The sequence below is a fragment of the Durio zibethinus genome, chromosome 15 (assembly GCF_047325235.1).
Source record: "Durio zibethinus cultivar Kanyao isolate XHJ-2024 chromosome 15, ASM4732523v1, whole genome shotgun sequence".
Taxonomy (NCBI): domain Eukaryota; kingdom Viridiplantae; phylum Streptophyta; class Magnoliopsida; order Malvales; family Malvaceae; genus Durio; species Durio zibethinus.
In genome coordinates, this window is record NC_143176.1 from 12,139,127 (window position 1) to 12,155,431 (window position 16,305).

The 16,305-nt window shown below is 29.9% G+C and overlaps 1 protein-coding gene across 2 annotated transcripts; it reads left to right on the forward strand.

Annotated features, from left to right (window-relative positions):
* Window positions 1-3,128: 3,128 nt before the first annotated feature.
* On the forward strand, window positions 3,129-6,187 carry ROS3 (RNA-binding (RRM/RBD/RNP motifs) family protein). Of its 2 annotated transcripts, none has more exons than XM_022897747.2 (5): window positions 3,129-3,337; window positions 3,430-3,648; window positions 4,128-4,544; window positions 4,651-4,956; window positions 5,077-6,187. In XM_022897747.2, the coding sequence occupies exons 1-5, from the start codon at window positions 3,143-3,145 to the stop codon at window positions 6,028-6,030; spliced, it is 2,091 nt and encodes a 696-aa protein (XP_022753482.1). In that variant the 5' UTR covers window positions 3,129-3,142; the 3' UTR covers window positions 6,031-6,187. The 2 variants fall into 2 exon arrangements, with proteins under 2 accessions (XP_022753482.1, XP_022753483.1); XM_022897748.2 differs by having other exon boundaries at window positions 4,651-4,941.
* Window positions 6,188-16,305: the final 10,118 nt, after the last annotated feature.

A 16,305-nucleotide genomic window follows, 5' to 3' on the forward strand; every position in this document is an offset into this window, starting at 1 on the left:
TCCAGCAATCTGTTATATATACTTTGATGATAATGACAATGGTATCAAAGAGAAAAATTAATGCACTACAGTTTCTTAAGATTTTGAAAAGAAGTTTTTGATGCTCATCATATGCGTGATTGCTCAAGTATTGAATCTAATTAATATTGGTTTACCATATGACCCTGCTAGTTTTACTAAACAAGTTAAAGTTTATTACATTTGTGATGATTTTCATAAGCAAAATTGTCAATGAAAATTATCTTATGTGGGTAATTTTCCAATTGATATTTCCTAATGGACAAGGGAAAGAAATAAAGAAAAGTGCAAGTCATTGTACTAGATATATTATGAGTGAACAAATAACAAAGTGAGAAATGATGCAAGAGTCGTTTAATAGTCCCATTTACCATGATAAACTTGGTTCAAATTCAAAGATCACTCATTACTAACCTAGCTATGATTGAGGCATGACCTTAATTTTAGGCTTTTAAATTAATTTTACCAATGCTAATGTGCTTGGTAAGAATTATATGTATTTATAGCTAGAATTAGTTATCTTTTTTTGGATAAGTAGAATTAGTTGTCATGTCTCAATACTGCATAAACAAGGAGGGCTGTATAATGTAGTTGATAGCTAGCATAAAATTTTTTCATATCTTTATAACAACGAACTCTTTGTCAGGCCAAAAAGCCTCAATCCAATTACACCAGCGAAAGTAGAATCAAACAATCAATCAATCACATAAGAGACAGTAATTTAATATAGTTTGGTCTAATCGACTACGTCCACGGATGAGAAACAAGATCCACTAGTTGTAGAGAATTACAAACATGCATCATAACATACCAATTACTTAATATTCAATACCCATAGACCCTCTCAATCTCCTTTAGTCCTATGAAGTATTCTCAATCCAAATAAATACATACCTATGTGCACCTTTTCAATACAATCAAACACATACCCATATGCACCCATACATCATACCTATGTGGATCCTCTCAGTTTCCTCTAGTCCACTCACAAACAAATATACATACTCAGTATTCCTACAGAGTGTCTATCCCACAAAATCCTACAACTCTCTTACATCTTTTTCTTATATCTAACCCTACAGAAACTTCACATATTTATAACTAGACAAACTTGCCTATTTAGAATCCCTTTCCTCTTAGAATTCTGCTTCCGTAAGTCAAACTTGTCTATTAAGAATCTCTTTTCTCTTAAACATTTTCTCTTGCAAGTCAAACTTACCTATTAAGAATCTTCTTTCTCTTAGAATTTTTCTTTTGCAGGTCTTTTTGTCCATCAAGCAATATCTGGCCAATCCCAAAAAAATTTCTAACAAATCTCAAACAGATCTTCTATAAAATTTGAGTCATTATTCCTAACACTATTAGAAACTATGCTAATACTAGGACATTTCCTATTAGTGATGCATTGTTGCTTAAATACAGTGAGGCTGTAATAGCTCTACGGTTAGTGAAAAAATGAGCAAGGATTTTAATATTTTGATGGACAAGTGCATATAATGAAGTTAACCCAAGACAATAAGCTATAATTTGGGACTTGCAATATGGGGACATTAATAGACAAATCAATTGAGGCTGTTAGAGACATTATTTGAATAAAGATTTAAGTTTGTGTTCTATTAACACGCTCAATTGGCTTAGTCGAACTATTACCAGAAAAATGATTTTTACCGACAGAATTTTCATAAAAATACAATTTTTTATCAGCAGGATAAAAAACAAAAAAAAAAAAAAAAGTAAGGAAAGCTTTGAAAATGATGAAGATCAGTAGAAAACAATTGGACTAGATGACATCCCTGTTGAAGCATGGAAAAGAATATCTCAGGCTTTATAAACTTGTTCGATAAGGTTCTAAGAACCAAAAAGATGTCAGATGAGCAGAGAATGAGCATTTTAATACCACTGTACAAAAATGAAGCAGACATACAAAATTGTGCTAATTACAGAGGTATCAAGTTGAAGGGCTATGTGGTGAAATTATGGGGAGGATGATCAAACAAAGATTAAAAATGAGACTAGTGTTACTAATAAAAATCTAATTCTATGTCAGGTTTTGTAGGGACACCTCACAATAACCAGTATATTCATTAATTCAGGGGAAAAAAACTTAAAATAGAGTCACTAGAGAAATGATGTGGAGGGCTTGGAAAAGAAGGGCGTTTAAACTACTAACATTCAAGATATAAAGACATGTGTGATGGAGCAGTTACTTGATTAAAGAATCATATCGCAAAGTGAGCATTTTCAATATCTCGGTTCAGTCGTTCAAAAGGCTGGGAGAATCATAAGAGATGTCACTCATGTATCCAAGCAGGATGAAAGAAATTGAAAAGTGCATTGTGGGTCTTTTAAGATGCCAAAAATTCCATTGGAATTAAGGAAAATTGTACATGAGAAAGAAAATTGCAGCAAAGAAATATGGGAGCAATTGTTTAGAGTTTATTCATTCCCTTGTGTTGGAAAAATTCAGCTTCAAGTTTTGCCTGAAGAGCACGGTTAAACAAAGAGGTTGGAGTCCCACCATATATGGATTTGGTCAAACACGGTTAAACAAATGCTAAACCTAAGTCCTATGGATACCATTCAAAATCAACGTTGCTGAATTTCGCCCACCGCAGTAGTGTTTGTTCTTCTCTTGAAACTAAGAGGGATTCCAACTTATTCTATATTCTCCTAGACAGATGTTGGTCTAATTAATCATCAATCTCCATTTCCCCATAAACGATCAAAAGCATGTAATTTGCGAAAAATAAAGCCCCGTTTTTTTTAAACATTGGACAGGTGAGCTGAAAATTTCTGCAAGGCTCTTTCTTATAATGCATTTGAATGTGTCATTATTGTGTGAATGAAGATACAAATCACTTGAACCAAAATTCTTTCAACTTTCTACAAGCTTCTGCTAGGGTTTGAGAGTGCAAGCAAAATTCTTGTGCGTTTGTGAATGTATTGCAATTTGCAGAACCCAAAAGAGCTCAAACCCGAAAATGGGCTTTCATGGATCAAAAATAATAAAAGAGCCCAATATAAGATTTTGAGGCTGAGGCCCTCCCAGTCCCAGCCTAGAAAAACCCAAGGAGTCTTTTATTAGAGTAGTAGCCTGGGGGAGAAACTTTGGAACGAGACACAGATGGCAGCCACAACTAGAACAAAAATACATGTAGGAGGTTTGGGGCAGAGCGTTAGCAGCGATGATCTCCTGAAGATTCTCTCCAACGTGGGAACGGTGGAAAGATTGGAAATCGTTAGGACCAAAGGCCGCAGCTTCGCATACGTGGACGTCCTCCCATCTTCCTCCAACTCCCTCTCCAAGCTTTTTAGCACGGTGAGCAATCTTCCTAAAATTTTAGGTTAAGGCTTTTCTTCTTTTCTTAACGGTTTAAATTTGTAGTTTGGGTTTGTTTCGCAATTATATAGTATAACGGATGCGTGTGGAAAGGAGGTAAGCTGAAGCTGGAAAAGGCCAAAGAGCACTTTCTTACCCGCTTGAAACGGGAATGGGCAGAGGCAGAAGCAGAAGCAGAAGAAGCACGCCATCAACCCATGCCATCTTCTTCAGATAACCCCAACAACAAAACCAAGGCTTACGTTTCCCAAAATAACCATATTCGGATTTTCTTTCCTAGATTATTGAAGGTGAGATTGCTGTTTCATTTAGTTGGATTTGTTTGCCAATGTCAACCTTGTATTGCAAGTGTCTTTCTAAAGTCTGTTGTCTATGACCTAATTTAGTATTACAGTAGCTGATGATTTCAAAAGTTCTGTTTTCAAGCCCCCCCCCCCCCCCCCCAAAAAAAAAAAAAAAAAGTGTTGGGTTAGAAAATCATTGGATTATCTGATACTTTATATCATTTTAAAGATTGTAATTACGCACAATACTTGTTTTTTACAATGTCAAATACTTGAAAATTTTAATCAACATTTTCACTGTACTCTTTAAATATGCTTTTTCCGACCCAAACTTTTAATAACGGCAGCAACAATACTAAAATAGCCCTATGTTATTTCCTAACCAAAATTAGTTTTTATATGTATATATATATATATATATATATTTGGAATTGTTACCTTCAACTGAAACCATATCCAAATCATGAGTGACTATATGTTGTAAGGTCAAATCATTGCCACTCAGTGGGACTGGAAAGCATAGATACAGTTTCCAACGTGTCGAAACCCCTGCCCTCCCCATCCATTTTTGTGATTGTGAAGAGCATTCTGGTCAGTTTAATGCTGTGAAACAAAATGAAAACGAAGTTCAACAACACGAAGAAATAAACTGTGCCATGAATGAGAAAGAGCTTAGTATGATGACCTCTGTAATGAACAAGCTCTTTGAGAGGGGAAATGTTTCTGACACTAGCAGGGCTGTCCTAGCTAAGGAAAGAGACAATTTCATCAAACCAGTTGAGGATTCACTGTCTAACGAGGAGGAAGATGATGATGATGACATCATAATTAATGTTGTTTCTATTTTAAATAATCGAGCATCTATGTCTGAGAACAGGGATCAGGACAAAATCTCCTCTGAGGTACAATATCATGTTCAATTACTGCATAACTCTTTGTTTTTCAGGGTCTATTCATGTTTGTTATCCTTGTACTTAATTTATTTCTCTTCCTGTATTCAACACATAGAAAACTAGACTTGGTAAAAACCAAATTTCTAAGGATGGAGCAATTCAGAGTGAAGGCAAGGTGCGTAAAAGGAATACTTTGCATCCAAAAAAGAAGAGGAAACCACTTCCTAACAAAGAAGATAAACATGAACTTGCTTCTGTTTCACCTAAACAGAGGAGGAATTCACAGTTCAATGAGAGTGAAGCTGACTTTGAGGAAAATGAAACGGATGAAGACAACGTCATAACTAATGTTATGTCCATGGCAAACAAAGTAATGCCTGTGTCAGGAAGCACGAAGCATGCTAAGGTATTATCTAAACAGGTATATCTTCTCATTCAATTGGTTCTTAGTTGTTTATGTTCTTATATGCTACTAGCATTATGTATCTTTGTACTATAAGGTCCTAATTTCAATATTTTTCTTTCATGATGCGTATATAAGTTTAAATCCAGTGAGACACAAACTTCTGAAGATGGATCAACTGAGAATGAGCTCAAAGAGGAAAAAGATCTTTTACTTCCTAAAAAGAAGATGAAACCATTTTTTGCTGAAGAAAGGGATGGAAATGAAGTTGTCTCTACTTTACCTGCAGAAAGGGGAAATTTTCAAACCCAATCAAGTGGATCCCTTGTTGTTCAAACCACCGGACAAGAAAGTAGTCTCAAACGGTCGAGTAATAGTTGTTCATGGTCTCAAAAGTCTTCATGGAGGGCACTTGTTGGAGATAGAAGCAATAGTGCATTCAGTCTCTCCGATATTCTGCAAAATGTTGATACTACCAAGGAAAAACAACTCATTTCTGATGGTCCCAATGTGAACAGCACTCCTGATTGCAAGAATGAGAAGTTGGCAACATCTAAGAACTTGGATGGCATGTCTGGCAATACAGAAATAGCGAATGTGCTAGCAGAAGCTCAGGGAAACCTACCTAACTCAGCTTCGAATAATTCAGGAAGAGGCTCTTCATGGCTCCACAAGTCCTCATGGATGCAATTGGTAAGTGATAAGACCAATTCTTTTAGTATCTCAGAAATTTTGCCAGGCACTACAATACAAGAGCTTTCAAAGCCCATCCGTGAGGATGTGGTGCACTCCACCGATGGCAATATAATGGAATGGCATAAGACTGAGCCTAAATTAGATGCTTCTACAGCTTTAGGTGTTAGAAAGGAAGGAGACTTTGTACAGAGTATTCCAGAAAACAACCATCAAACTGTTGAAGACAAGAAGGATGCTTCCTTCCCAGCAGTTGAGAATATATGCAACCCAGAACCAAACAGAGGCTTTGGTATAGATACTAGAATAGGCGAAACTTGTTCATTTATGAGAAGCTCTGCTTCATTGAAAGAGTGGGTAAAAACTAAGAACGCCCTATCACGCAAGAAAAAAAGGTGATTCGATATGGTAGGTTCATTTCAGCACTGACGTTCTGTTGAAATGATTTTGTTCTGATTATAGTAAGACATTGTGTTCCATAGAAATATACTTGAACCGTCAAAAAAGTATCAGTCTGCTTTTCTTGTTATAAATGAAACCGAGAAGTTTTTAATCATTTTCACCTTTTATTAGTGTTGTTGGACTTTTGGCTACTGACATAGGTATTTGTTCATTTCTGCAATCTTTTGTTCAATCTTGCCGAGAAGTATTGGGGTTGAGGCGTTGAGCATGGTTGGTGTGGAGGGTTCTTAATCCAGGACAGCAGATCGATCATGTAAGATTGATTCGCAAATATGCACCAAGGACACATTGTGCATGAAGTACAGAACTAAATTTTAAATATGGTGTATCAAATATAATTGATTTTTGGTAAGAAAAAATCTAAGGGGTAGATAAGTTGTTTAATTTTTAAGACAATACAAGATGTGCTTTATTTAGACTCTTAGTTGAAGACAAGATGTACCATTGTTCAGTCCCTTAAGTGAAAACAAGATGTGCTAAGCTCGATATCTTAAGAACAATGGTTGGCTTATGCATACAAGATGATTTTAAGAAGAAATCATCAGTTAAACTCAAATTTAAAATCTTTGCATGAAAGTGATTAATCATTATCAATTAAATTAATCTCTTATTGGTATCGGATATAATAATATATAGAAAAAAATGTCCTAAAATTATTATATATAGATCCTTGAGTCCAGACAAAAAGTTGAATTGCAGATGCAGCAGTTCTATACGCGCATAAATATTTGTGAACTTAATTTTTGACAACATATGAGAAATATAAGGACATATATAGCCAAAGAAAATTTTAAAAGTATAATATTGACATATAATAATGAGAGGAGAGAAAGCAAGTTTGACCTTTCAACTTGAAAGCTTTAAGGAAAAACACAGATTCTTGAGTTTTCGTTACCATAAACATACAAAAGAGGCCAACCCAAAGAGGACGAGGTTAATATTGTATTATCTATATAGACTAAGGACGAATGTTTTGTGTTTTTTGTTTTTTGAAAGAAAAAATTAGATGAATGGTTGTGTTATATTTTGGTGGCTACATCATCAACATTCACTCATGGTTTGCACGTATTTGTACACATGGCCTTAACGTAAACAGACATCTATGCTGACAGTCACAACACCATCAATAGAATAAAAGCGAGTTGGTAAGAACAAGATTAGACAAATCACTCAACTCTCTACTGCTCCATTCTTCTCTCCCTTTACTTGCTCTCTTACATTCTCTCATATATTTAATTGATTTAGGTATTAGAGTGTGCTCGGAGTTTTAATTTTGATGTCTTTTTACTTTTTTTTTTTTTACATATCTGACAGTTTACCAATTGAATCTTTGGTAAGTCTTGTTATCATTAAATCCAAAAATATCTTTAACAAATTGTTTTGAATAAGAGATGATATGGGGTAAATAAAACAACCTTCTCTAATTACATTTGATTGTTCATTTCATTAATGTGGATAAGGTAAGAGTGCTAGGAATCCCATCCACAAGTTTCGATCATAGTTTTGATACCAGTTTTTAAGATCATGACAGCTTTGATATTTTTATTAAGCAAAAAATCCACAATTCAATTAAACATCAAAACCAACAAAAACATCAAAACCAACAGAAACATCATCAAACAATCAATCAATCATGCAAAAAAAATAATAATTTAATATAGTTTAATCCAACCAAGCTACATTTACGAATAAGAAATAAGATCCATTAGAGAATTACAAATACACCAAAACAATCAACACTTACTAACAGTCAATACCAATGGACTTTTTCATTCTCGTCTAATCCTATGGAGTATTATTAATCTAAATAAATACATACCTATGTCGCTTATTATACCTTTATGAGCCATCTCCGTCTCATCTAATCTACCTAAACAAAACAATCAAGCATAGCCATGTGTAACCTCTCATTCTTTTCTAGTCTATTATAAATGTTTAAATATACACAACTACAAAAACCATTTCAATCTTTTCTAGTTCTATAAGGTGTTTATCCTATAAAACCTTACAACTCTTTCATATCTTTTTTTTTACCTAACCTTATAGAGACTTCACTATTTATAAGTACAATAACTTGCTTATCTAGAATATTTTTTCTCTTAAAATTCTTTTTTTGCAAGTCTTCTTATCCATAAAGTAACATCTAACCATCTTTGAAAAAATTGCAAACAAATCTCTTATGATATTTAAGTCAATCACAACAATCTCCACATTGACTCAAATTCAATCAAATCCTAACAATATCTAGGATTTTTTACTTCTCCAAAAAAATGGCCCTCTCGTGTCTTGATTTTGCAAGCTTATGAAGGGTTTTAGAATACTTCGAGAGGTACTTAGAAGACAGGTAAGGGATCATGGTAAACTGAGAGTAGTAGGGTAAAAGCAAGGTTGCTGGCAATTGAAATTTATTTGGCATGGTGGCTATAACGTGATTGTGGCAGAGGTTAAGGTGTGGCTGATTGGTGTTGTATACAGTACCTATTTGATATTTTCCTTTTTATGTTGATTTTTTATTTTTTAATTAATTTTTTTATTAAACTAACTAATTAATTCTGATTAAAAGAATATGGACCTTAAATTGGAAATGAAGTTTGGGCTTTTAAACCCAATTGATTTAGGTTGTGGGCTTTTAGGCCCAAATGACTTACACAAATTGAATTGGATTGAATCGGACAACCAAGTGCACTTGAGCCCAAATGGCTTAATAGGACAAAATCAATTAAAATGTTTAAAATGAACTAAAATCAAGTATAGAAAACATAATCAGTTTCAATTCACTCAGACAAAATTAGGTGTCTACAACATTGACTCAAATTATAATTAGAATTAATTTGAATTTTAGTGAAATTTTATTAGTTAGAGAATTACTTGGTAATTGAGTTTATTTAAAAATAAATATTTTTAATGGGTAAGTAAACAGGAATTCTTGGTGATCATGTATGAGGCTTTATAAATATGTAACGAGTCTTAGCCTTTAGAATTATAAGATAAAGTTATAATCATATGTGATCTCTATATAGGAGATAAATTTGTAAGGATGTGAGAAAGAATTTGTTCAATAAAATACCAGTTGTATGGGATAAAAGATATTTCATAGGAAATATACTAAAAAGTATGCAAACTATTATGATTGTTTTAGAGCTCGAGATTAGTGTTAATTTAAAATGTTTTGTACTTTTTATAATTTTTATGTTAATAGTGGATTTTTTCTCTCATTTGTGAATTTTCTCTCTCTTTATAATCTTTTGTGTGTAGTTTATTTTGTATTGATTTTATTATAAAATTCGTTTCCACTTAATAAATCCCAACAAAAACAAGCATTGGTAATGAAGTTTCTTGAAAATTTCACAAATGTATTGTGGTTTTACTTAGTAAGTACATTTGTAATTCAATAATCAATGTTCAAAGTAGAGGGAAGTTTTAAAGGGGGCATACTTGGCAGCTATTGATTGAGATTCTCATCACAAGACATAAATAAACGGCCATTGACTATGTTTTAACAAGTGGTACCGAGATTGTAAGGGGTATGGTCTTAGATTCTAATACAAGTGGAAATTTAATTGTTAAGATATATAGGATAAGTAGCTTCTATTCTTATTCAAGCTAACCATTTTCATTTCTCATGGCTTGGTAAGAAAAAAGGAGAAGAGAAAATAAGCATTCAATCTAAAATGCATGACCTTTCTAATCATATATTTTATTGATTGGCTTTTGCAGTATGTAGTAGTAACTACTAAGCTACCATTTCTAATATGTTAATTTGGACTTATATATATATATATATATATATATATATATTGGATAGTGAACTTATATATGTGTATAATAAATCATGGGTGTTTATGCTAAAATTTTTTATGGATGAAAATGGATATATCTCCTTATTTTATTTCTATAAATTTTGTTTATAACTTTTAATTTATCTATTACAATCTTATTATGTTTGTCGCTTATTGAATTTTTTATCAAACAAATTTAATTTTTAATCATTGTAAAATTTTAAAAAATTTTAAATTATTCAAAAATAAAATTATTAAAAATTTAATTTAATATAATATTTTAAAAAATTAGGTAAAAATTGAATTCATTTGACCAAAATATCAAACACAAACAAACAAAATGTGATGGGAAAATATAATATTAAATTATAGTAATAAGATTTGTATAGTTTATTGATAAAAAATCATTATACTGTGCGTAACCATTTTGTTATTGTAACAAGAGTAGATATTGATACCATTCTATTATTGTAACAATAATAGATAATAATACCATTTGTCTTGATGGGTTTGAAGTCACTAGATGAATTTGAAAATAAAAAGGAATCGCCATCAAATTTTTTGACTATGTGGTGATTGGTTATCTATTAAAACTTACATTTTTAATAAAAAATTTAAAATTAATTAAAACTTTAACAAAAAGATAATTTTTAAGTTTGAAAACAGTTTTGGTTCGAAAGTCAGTTATGTGTAGGAAAAGATTAGCACCCTCATAGTACCCGTTTAAAACAATGCTAATTAATTTTGTGTTTTCCATTAATTATGATTAAAATGGTCTTAATTTTGGTATTTAAAATTTAATTTTTCTAATTTTTTATTGTAAAAAAAATATATTTATTTTTTAGTATTTTTTTTATTTTTGAAAAATAAATAAGAACCTTGCATATTGAAAAGTTCTAAAAAATATTCTAATATTTTGACAATATTAACAAAAACTTTCTCATCTAAGAAATTTTAAAGAATCTTGGAATTCTCATAAATCCTATCATTAGCTGCTCATATTTATCTTCAAATTATAATGCATATAATAAAATATGATAACCAAAATTTAATCCTAATAATAAAAAAATTGACAAATTTGAATTTAAAAACTAATTTTATTAATTTTCTTTAAAAACATATTTATATTAATAGTACACTTGAATAAACAGGAACCTTATTGAAAAATCCCTAAAAATATTTCAATACTCTGATAATATTAAGAGAAACCATCTCACCTAAGGAATCTTTAAGAATCACTACTCATTTTTCAAAAATTATATCCTTGGGGTTTATATTTATTTTCAATATTTATATTAAGAAAAAAGCTGAAGTATAATGTCTATAAAAAGTCATTTTATGCCATTTATAAACAAACAAAAATCTTTATCAATAATTAATCTAAATACTTCAATACATTAACAACATTTTAAATAAATTTTTTTACCTAGATATTTCAAAAGAATCACTACTCGAATTTCTTTTAAATTTCATCCTCGGAGATTTTTCATTTGCTTTAATATTAAAAAAACATGTAATAATATTGTTATCCATAAATTTATTAAAAAAGCATATTTTTATTTAAAAAGACTTCTCAAATTAAAGAAAATAATGATAACATGGAGGTTTCTCGTATTGAAAAGAAATTTCTAAATATTTCAATACTTTAATAATTTTTAAAAAACTTTTCTCACTTAAAGAATTCTTGAAAATCATTACTCAAATTTTTTGGAGTCCCATCATCTGAAATTTTCATTTTATTATTATTATTATTATTATTATTATTATTATTATTATTTTACGTAAAAATAAAATATGCCAAAAATAGATTAAAGTATGAAGACTAAATTAAAACAAGCGTAAGAATCCACATAATGAGGAAATAAACAATGTATAAAATTAAACTTGCAATTAAATTTAACCAACATAAAAAAAATATAGGTATAATTAAGATTAACACACATGAAAAGAAATGTTGTTGGAAACAAACTTTAAACCTTATATATTTTATAAAATTTTATTTATCATAAGATTCCAATAAACTTTCTAAATTACCACCTTATTTTTTTATTATTTTATTCATGTTAGGGCCAAAGGAAAATATAAAATCTAATTACTTTATCGTTGTGGTCTCCACACCATAGCTTTCATGCATACTTATTCTTTTTTATTAATAATAAAAAAAAACCATCCTTTCATTCCTCTTGCTAGCACACATGAAAGGAAATTGAAAGTAATACAGATGTAGTAAGTCCTCATGCCATGGCATTCATTGTTCGAAGGTGTGGTTCATTTCACCTCTATTTTGGGAGTTTAAAAGCTAAAGGAAAAGACATGACACCTTTATGAAAAAAAGAAAAAAAAAAGAATAGGCTTGAAAAAGTTTTTCTTTTCTACATTTCTTAGGCTCCATTCAACTACCTTGCAATATACTTCAAAAGGCCTATTGGTTTTAAAAAGAAAACCACCCTTTTTATCATTTAAAGGCAAAAAATCTCAATTTAAAAGAAGTAGCTTTAAACCTAACTAGAACATAAGTTGGAATGCTTATAGCAAAGCCATACAAAGGAAAAAGGACAAGTAACATGCAATAGTCAACATGAAACCTCAGGCTTCTACCAAACGACATACATAAAGAAAAAATAAAATAGGATAAAGCATAAATTCCAAGCCATTTTTTTTCTTTGCTATTTCTTTCCCCTATTTTGGATATCATGTTACTTTTGAGAAAAAAAAAGCTTATTTTTCTTGACCAACTAAAAAAATATAAACATAATACTATCCCAAGCTTTTATAATGGTAATAGGAGGATCGAAACCTGATTTGAAAACTTCTGATCATTAAAAACCCTACAAATCGTTTTTTTTCTTATTCTTTCAGATGATTTTTTATTTTCATAATGGAAAAAGGGCCCCTTTTCATTATTTACAAGATGATATCATGTTTTTACAAAGATAAACTCGCACCTAAGTCTTCTAAATGTTATCCACCTAGATAGAACTAACAGATAACTATTAAAATATGGTTTTATTTTTGCTTGAAAACTCATCTCTTTTAAAAAAGAAAAATATCTTTTTATAGCAAAGATAGTAGCTTTTGTTCAAGAATGAAGCGTGAGATTTCTAATTCATCCAGGAAAAAAAAGGACAACTTAATGAACTATCTTAAGTTTTTTAGAGATGTTTGTCCCATTTTAGTTTAACAAGCTCACTCACCTCTTTAACCTTTTTTCTTTACAAGGAAAGCACACAAACCTCTTTTTACACAAACCAACTTTACATGAAAAAGCAACAGAGGATTAATGTGAGATACCTGAAAAAAATGAAAGAAGAAAAACTACCTTTTCTTAAGTTCTAGCTTTTCTTCATTTTTAGCCAAGCTTTCTTTCCTTTTGGCTAACAAAGTCTCCATCTTTTTCTCGTTGTTTTCCCTTTTATAGCCTTCAGACGAATCTATTTTTTTTGGCTAAAAATAAAATTCCAAGCCTCTTCCCTATTTCTACTTTGTCATTTTGTTTATTCCTTTTAAAGTTTTTTCTTCCTTTTTCTTTTGTGTTTTTTGAGCTCTTAAATCTTCTTTTCTTTCTTCTATTTCTTTTGTTCCTGAAAGTCCTTGTTTTCATTTTTTTTTTTCGTTTCCTCCCCTCTCTTTTAACGCATGCCTAAATGTCTTTCTTTTTACTTACCAAACCTTTTCTTTTTTCTTTGCTAAAAAATCGAAGAAACCTCTTTTTTTTTGTGTTTTCTTTTTCATCAACCTTATTTTTCCTCCAAAAAAAAGTAGCTCCCTCTTTCAGCCTCTAAAAAAGAAGCCCCTCAAACTTTCATTTAGACACCTTATATACTGCCTTTAAATCCCTTTTTCCTTCCTCCTCAAGTTATTTTTTTTCAATCTTTTCCATTATTATGAAATTTATCCAGTTTGTCACTAATCTTGCTACTTTTGCCTATTGTAGGTGATTATCCTATCTTTCCTTTCAGCTCATCAACTTGTCCCTTCTTTTGTAAGAAAGAAAACCCCTCAAAATATCTTTCAAAGATTGAATATATGCCCTTACTATAAATCTCATCCAATGGCCAAAGTTTCTCTTTTTTTTTTTTTTTCAAGGAGCAATTTTTAATCATTGGATCAAGATTCAATATGAGATATATTAGTCCACATTATTCACTATAAATATTGGATTTTTATAGCCCCTAAACCAAATAAAAAGACCATTTTACCCTTAGTACAAAGTTTTTGGTATTTAGGTCATTTTCTTATAAATCAATGTTTCCATACTCATTTTTTAGATTTTAAAGTAGTAAAAATTATAAAATATTATAAAATTGAGATTTAAAAATTTTCACGAAAATTCGAGCTTAGGAAGGCCAAATTTCAAAAATACTCATAAAAAGTATTTTCATAATTTCACATATCCTGGGGTACTGCTATGATTTTAAATGCAAAAAAAAAAAAAATTATCAAATATTATGAAATTAAGATTTAAAAAGTTTCATGAAAATTTGAACTTGAAAAAAATGAAATTATGAAAATATCCCTAATGAGAATTTTCATAATTTCACACTTCTAAGGGTATTATTGTGATTTCAAATACACAAAAAATTATGAAATATTATGAAATTGAGATCAGAAAAGTTTTATAAAAATTCAATATTGAAAAGATCAAATTACGAAAATACTCCTAAAAAGTATTTTAGTAATTTTGTACGTCCCCAAGTGCAATAAAAATTTTTAATGCTTTAAAAAATCACCAATTTTAACTTTAAATCATATTGATTTCCATTAGGTTATGAATTTTGAGGATTGACCTCGATTTTATCCATTTTGACCAACTATATGTAATTTTGATTTTGTTTGACTAATTTTAATCATAGTGATCAAGTTTGACCATATTTGACTAGAGTTGATTTAAAATTTACTTGCTTCATTTATTCTTTATTTCTTATGCCATGAGAAAATGTATCATTCATATAAATCTCATACAAAAGAGTTTGACAACAACCATATGGGTTTCCTTTTCTTTTGTTTATTATACGCCTAAATATCAATGCATTTTATGGGCTTTTTAATGGATTTCTTCATGGGCTTCAAATGGACCTTTTTTTGGGTCTTTAAATGGACCAACTAGTAAGCTTTTTATGGGTTATAAATGGGTCTAGGTCAACCATGCTAAAAATATTTTAGACAAAATTCGATGTTTACACAATTCTATTAAATTCATAAGTTCTTTCACTTTGTTTAATTATTCAAGTAAGACTTGAGACTTGGATTGATAATTTTTGTAGTTTTCAAGAGCTTTCCACTAAAGCAAAATCTGGCATTTGACTTTTAAATTTTAAATATTGTAACTTATGCTTAAGTTTTTTAAAATAGAGTTTCTTCAAAAAAACAATGAAACAATGCATTTCATTTGCTTGGTTCTAGATTGGGGACCTCTATCTCTTCTATTTTCGATGTGGATGGAGCCTTTGGACTCATTTTCCATCCCAATTTTTCCATTGTGAATGAAATTTGTAGTAGCTGCTTTTTTTGTGTGAGGTTAAAATATGTCATAAATTTTTTTATTTTCTTATTTTGAAAAATTTAATCTCTAATATTATTTTAAAAATTTTATTTTTTATAATATTATTTTTTAAAAATTTTAGTTTATTGGTTAATAATACACAAATATTAAATTCTTAAAAAATAATACTGAGGATTAAATTTTTAAAAAATAATATTACAAGAACTAAATTTTTTAAAATAATATTATAAGGGTTAAATTCTTAAAAATCAAAATTCAAAGACCTATGACACAATTTAACCTTTATGCGGTGTCGTTTGTGTATTATTCTATTTTTAACTACAAGGTCAAGGTTCACCATCACTGTTATTTTCTCATGGAGTATTTAATGAAAGCAATATTGTCTACATATTTAATTTATTTTGTACTTTTAAATTATGCAATAATTAAATAATCAATTATAAAAGTAACAAAAATGTAATAAAACTTCATAAAACAAAATATATTTTAAATTGTTTAAAAAATGTTGACCAAATCTTTAAAAAAGACTTCAAATATTATTTTTGATTATTTATTAAGCTTAATAAATGGATAAATAATAATAAAAAAAACTTATCCACAAACTATGAGTGCAACGTTTTACTCATTCACACCCTTTCATGCCACATCTCCTCTCCTAGTTTTAGTTCATGATTCATCATTTACTTAAAACACTACTTTAAAAAAAATTTAAAAAAGAAAACATAGACATTTAATTCCTTTTCAAGTTAAATACATATAGAAGCTACAAAAAAGCCATGTTTACCGGTACATACATATATATATATATATATTTATACACACATACATATTACGCATGACATGTACTATCTCTGACCTTTGGTGCACAATCGTTTTTCTAATGGGTGTGCTAAAAGATCAATCCAATGCAAAGAAAACATAATACAAATA

Bases quoted from the DNA above. Each gene is read 5' to 3' on its own strand.
- ROS3 (XM_022897747.2), top strand. From the start codon at position 3,143: ATGGCAGCCACAACTAGAACAAAAATACATGTAGGAGGTTTGGGGCAG. The intron at 3,649-4,127 runs GTGAGATTGCTG...ATATGTTGTAAG, and splicing joins TCTTTCCTAGATTATTGAAG to GTCAAATCATTGCCACTCAG. The intron at 4,545-4,650 runs GTACAATATCAT...TTCAACACATAG, and splicing joins AGGACAAAATCTCCTCTGAG to AAAACTAGACTTGGTAAAAA.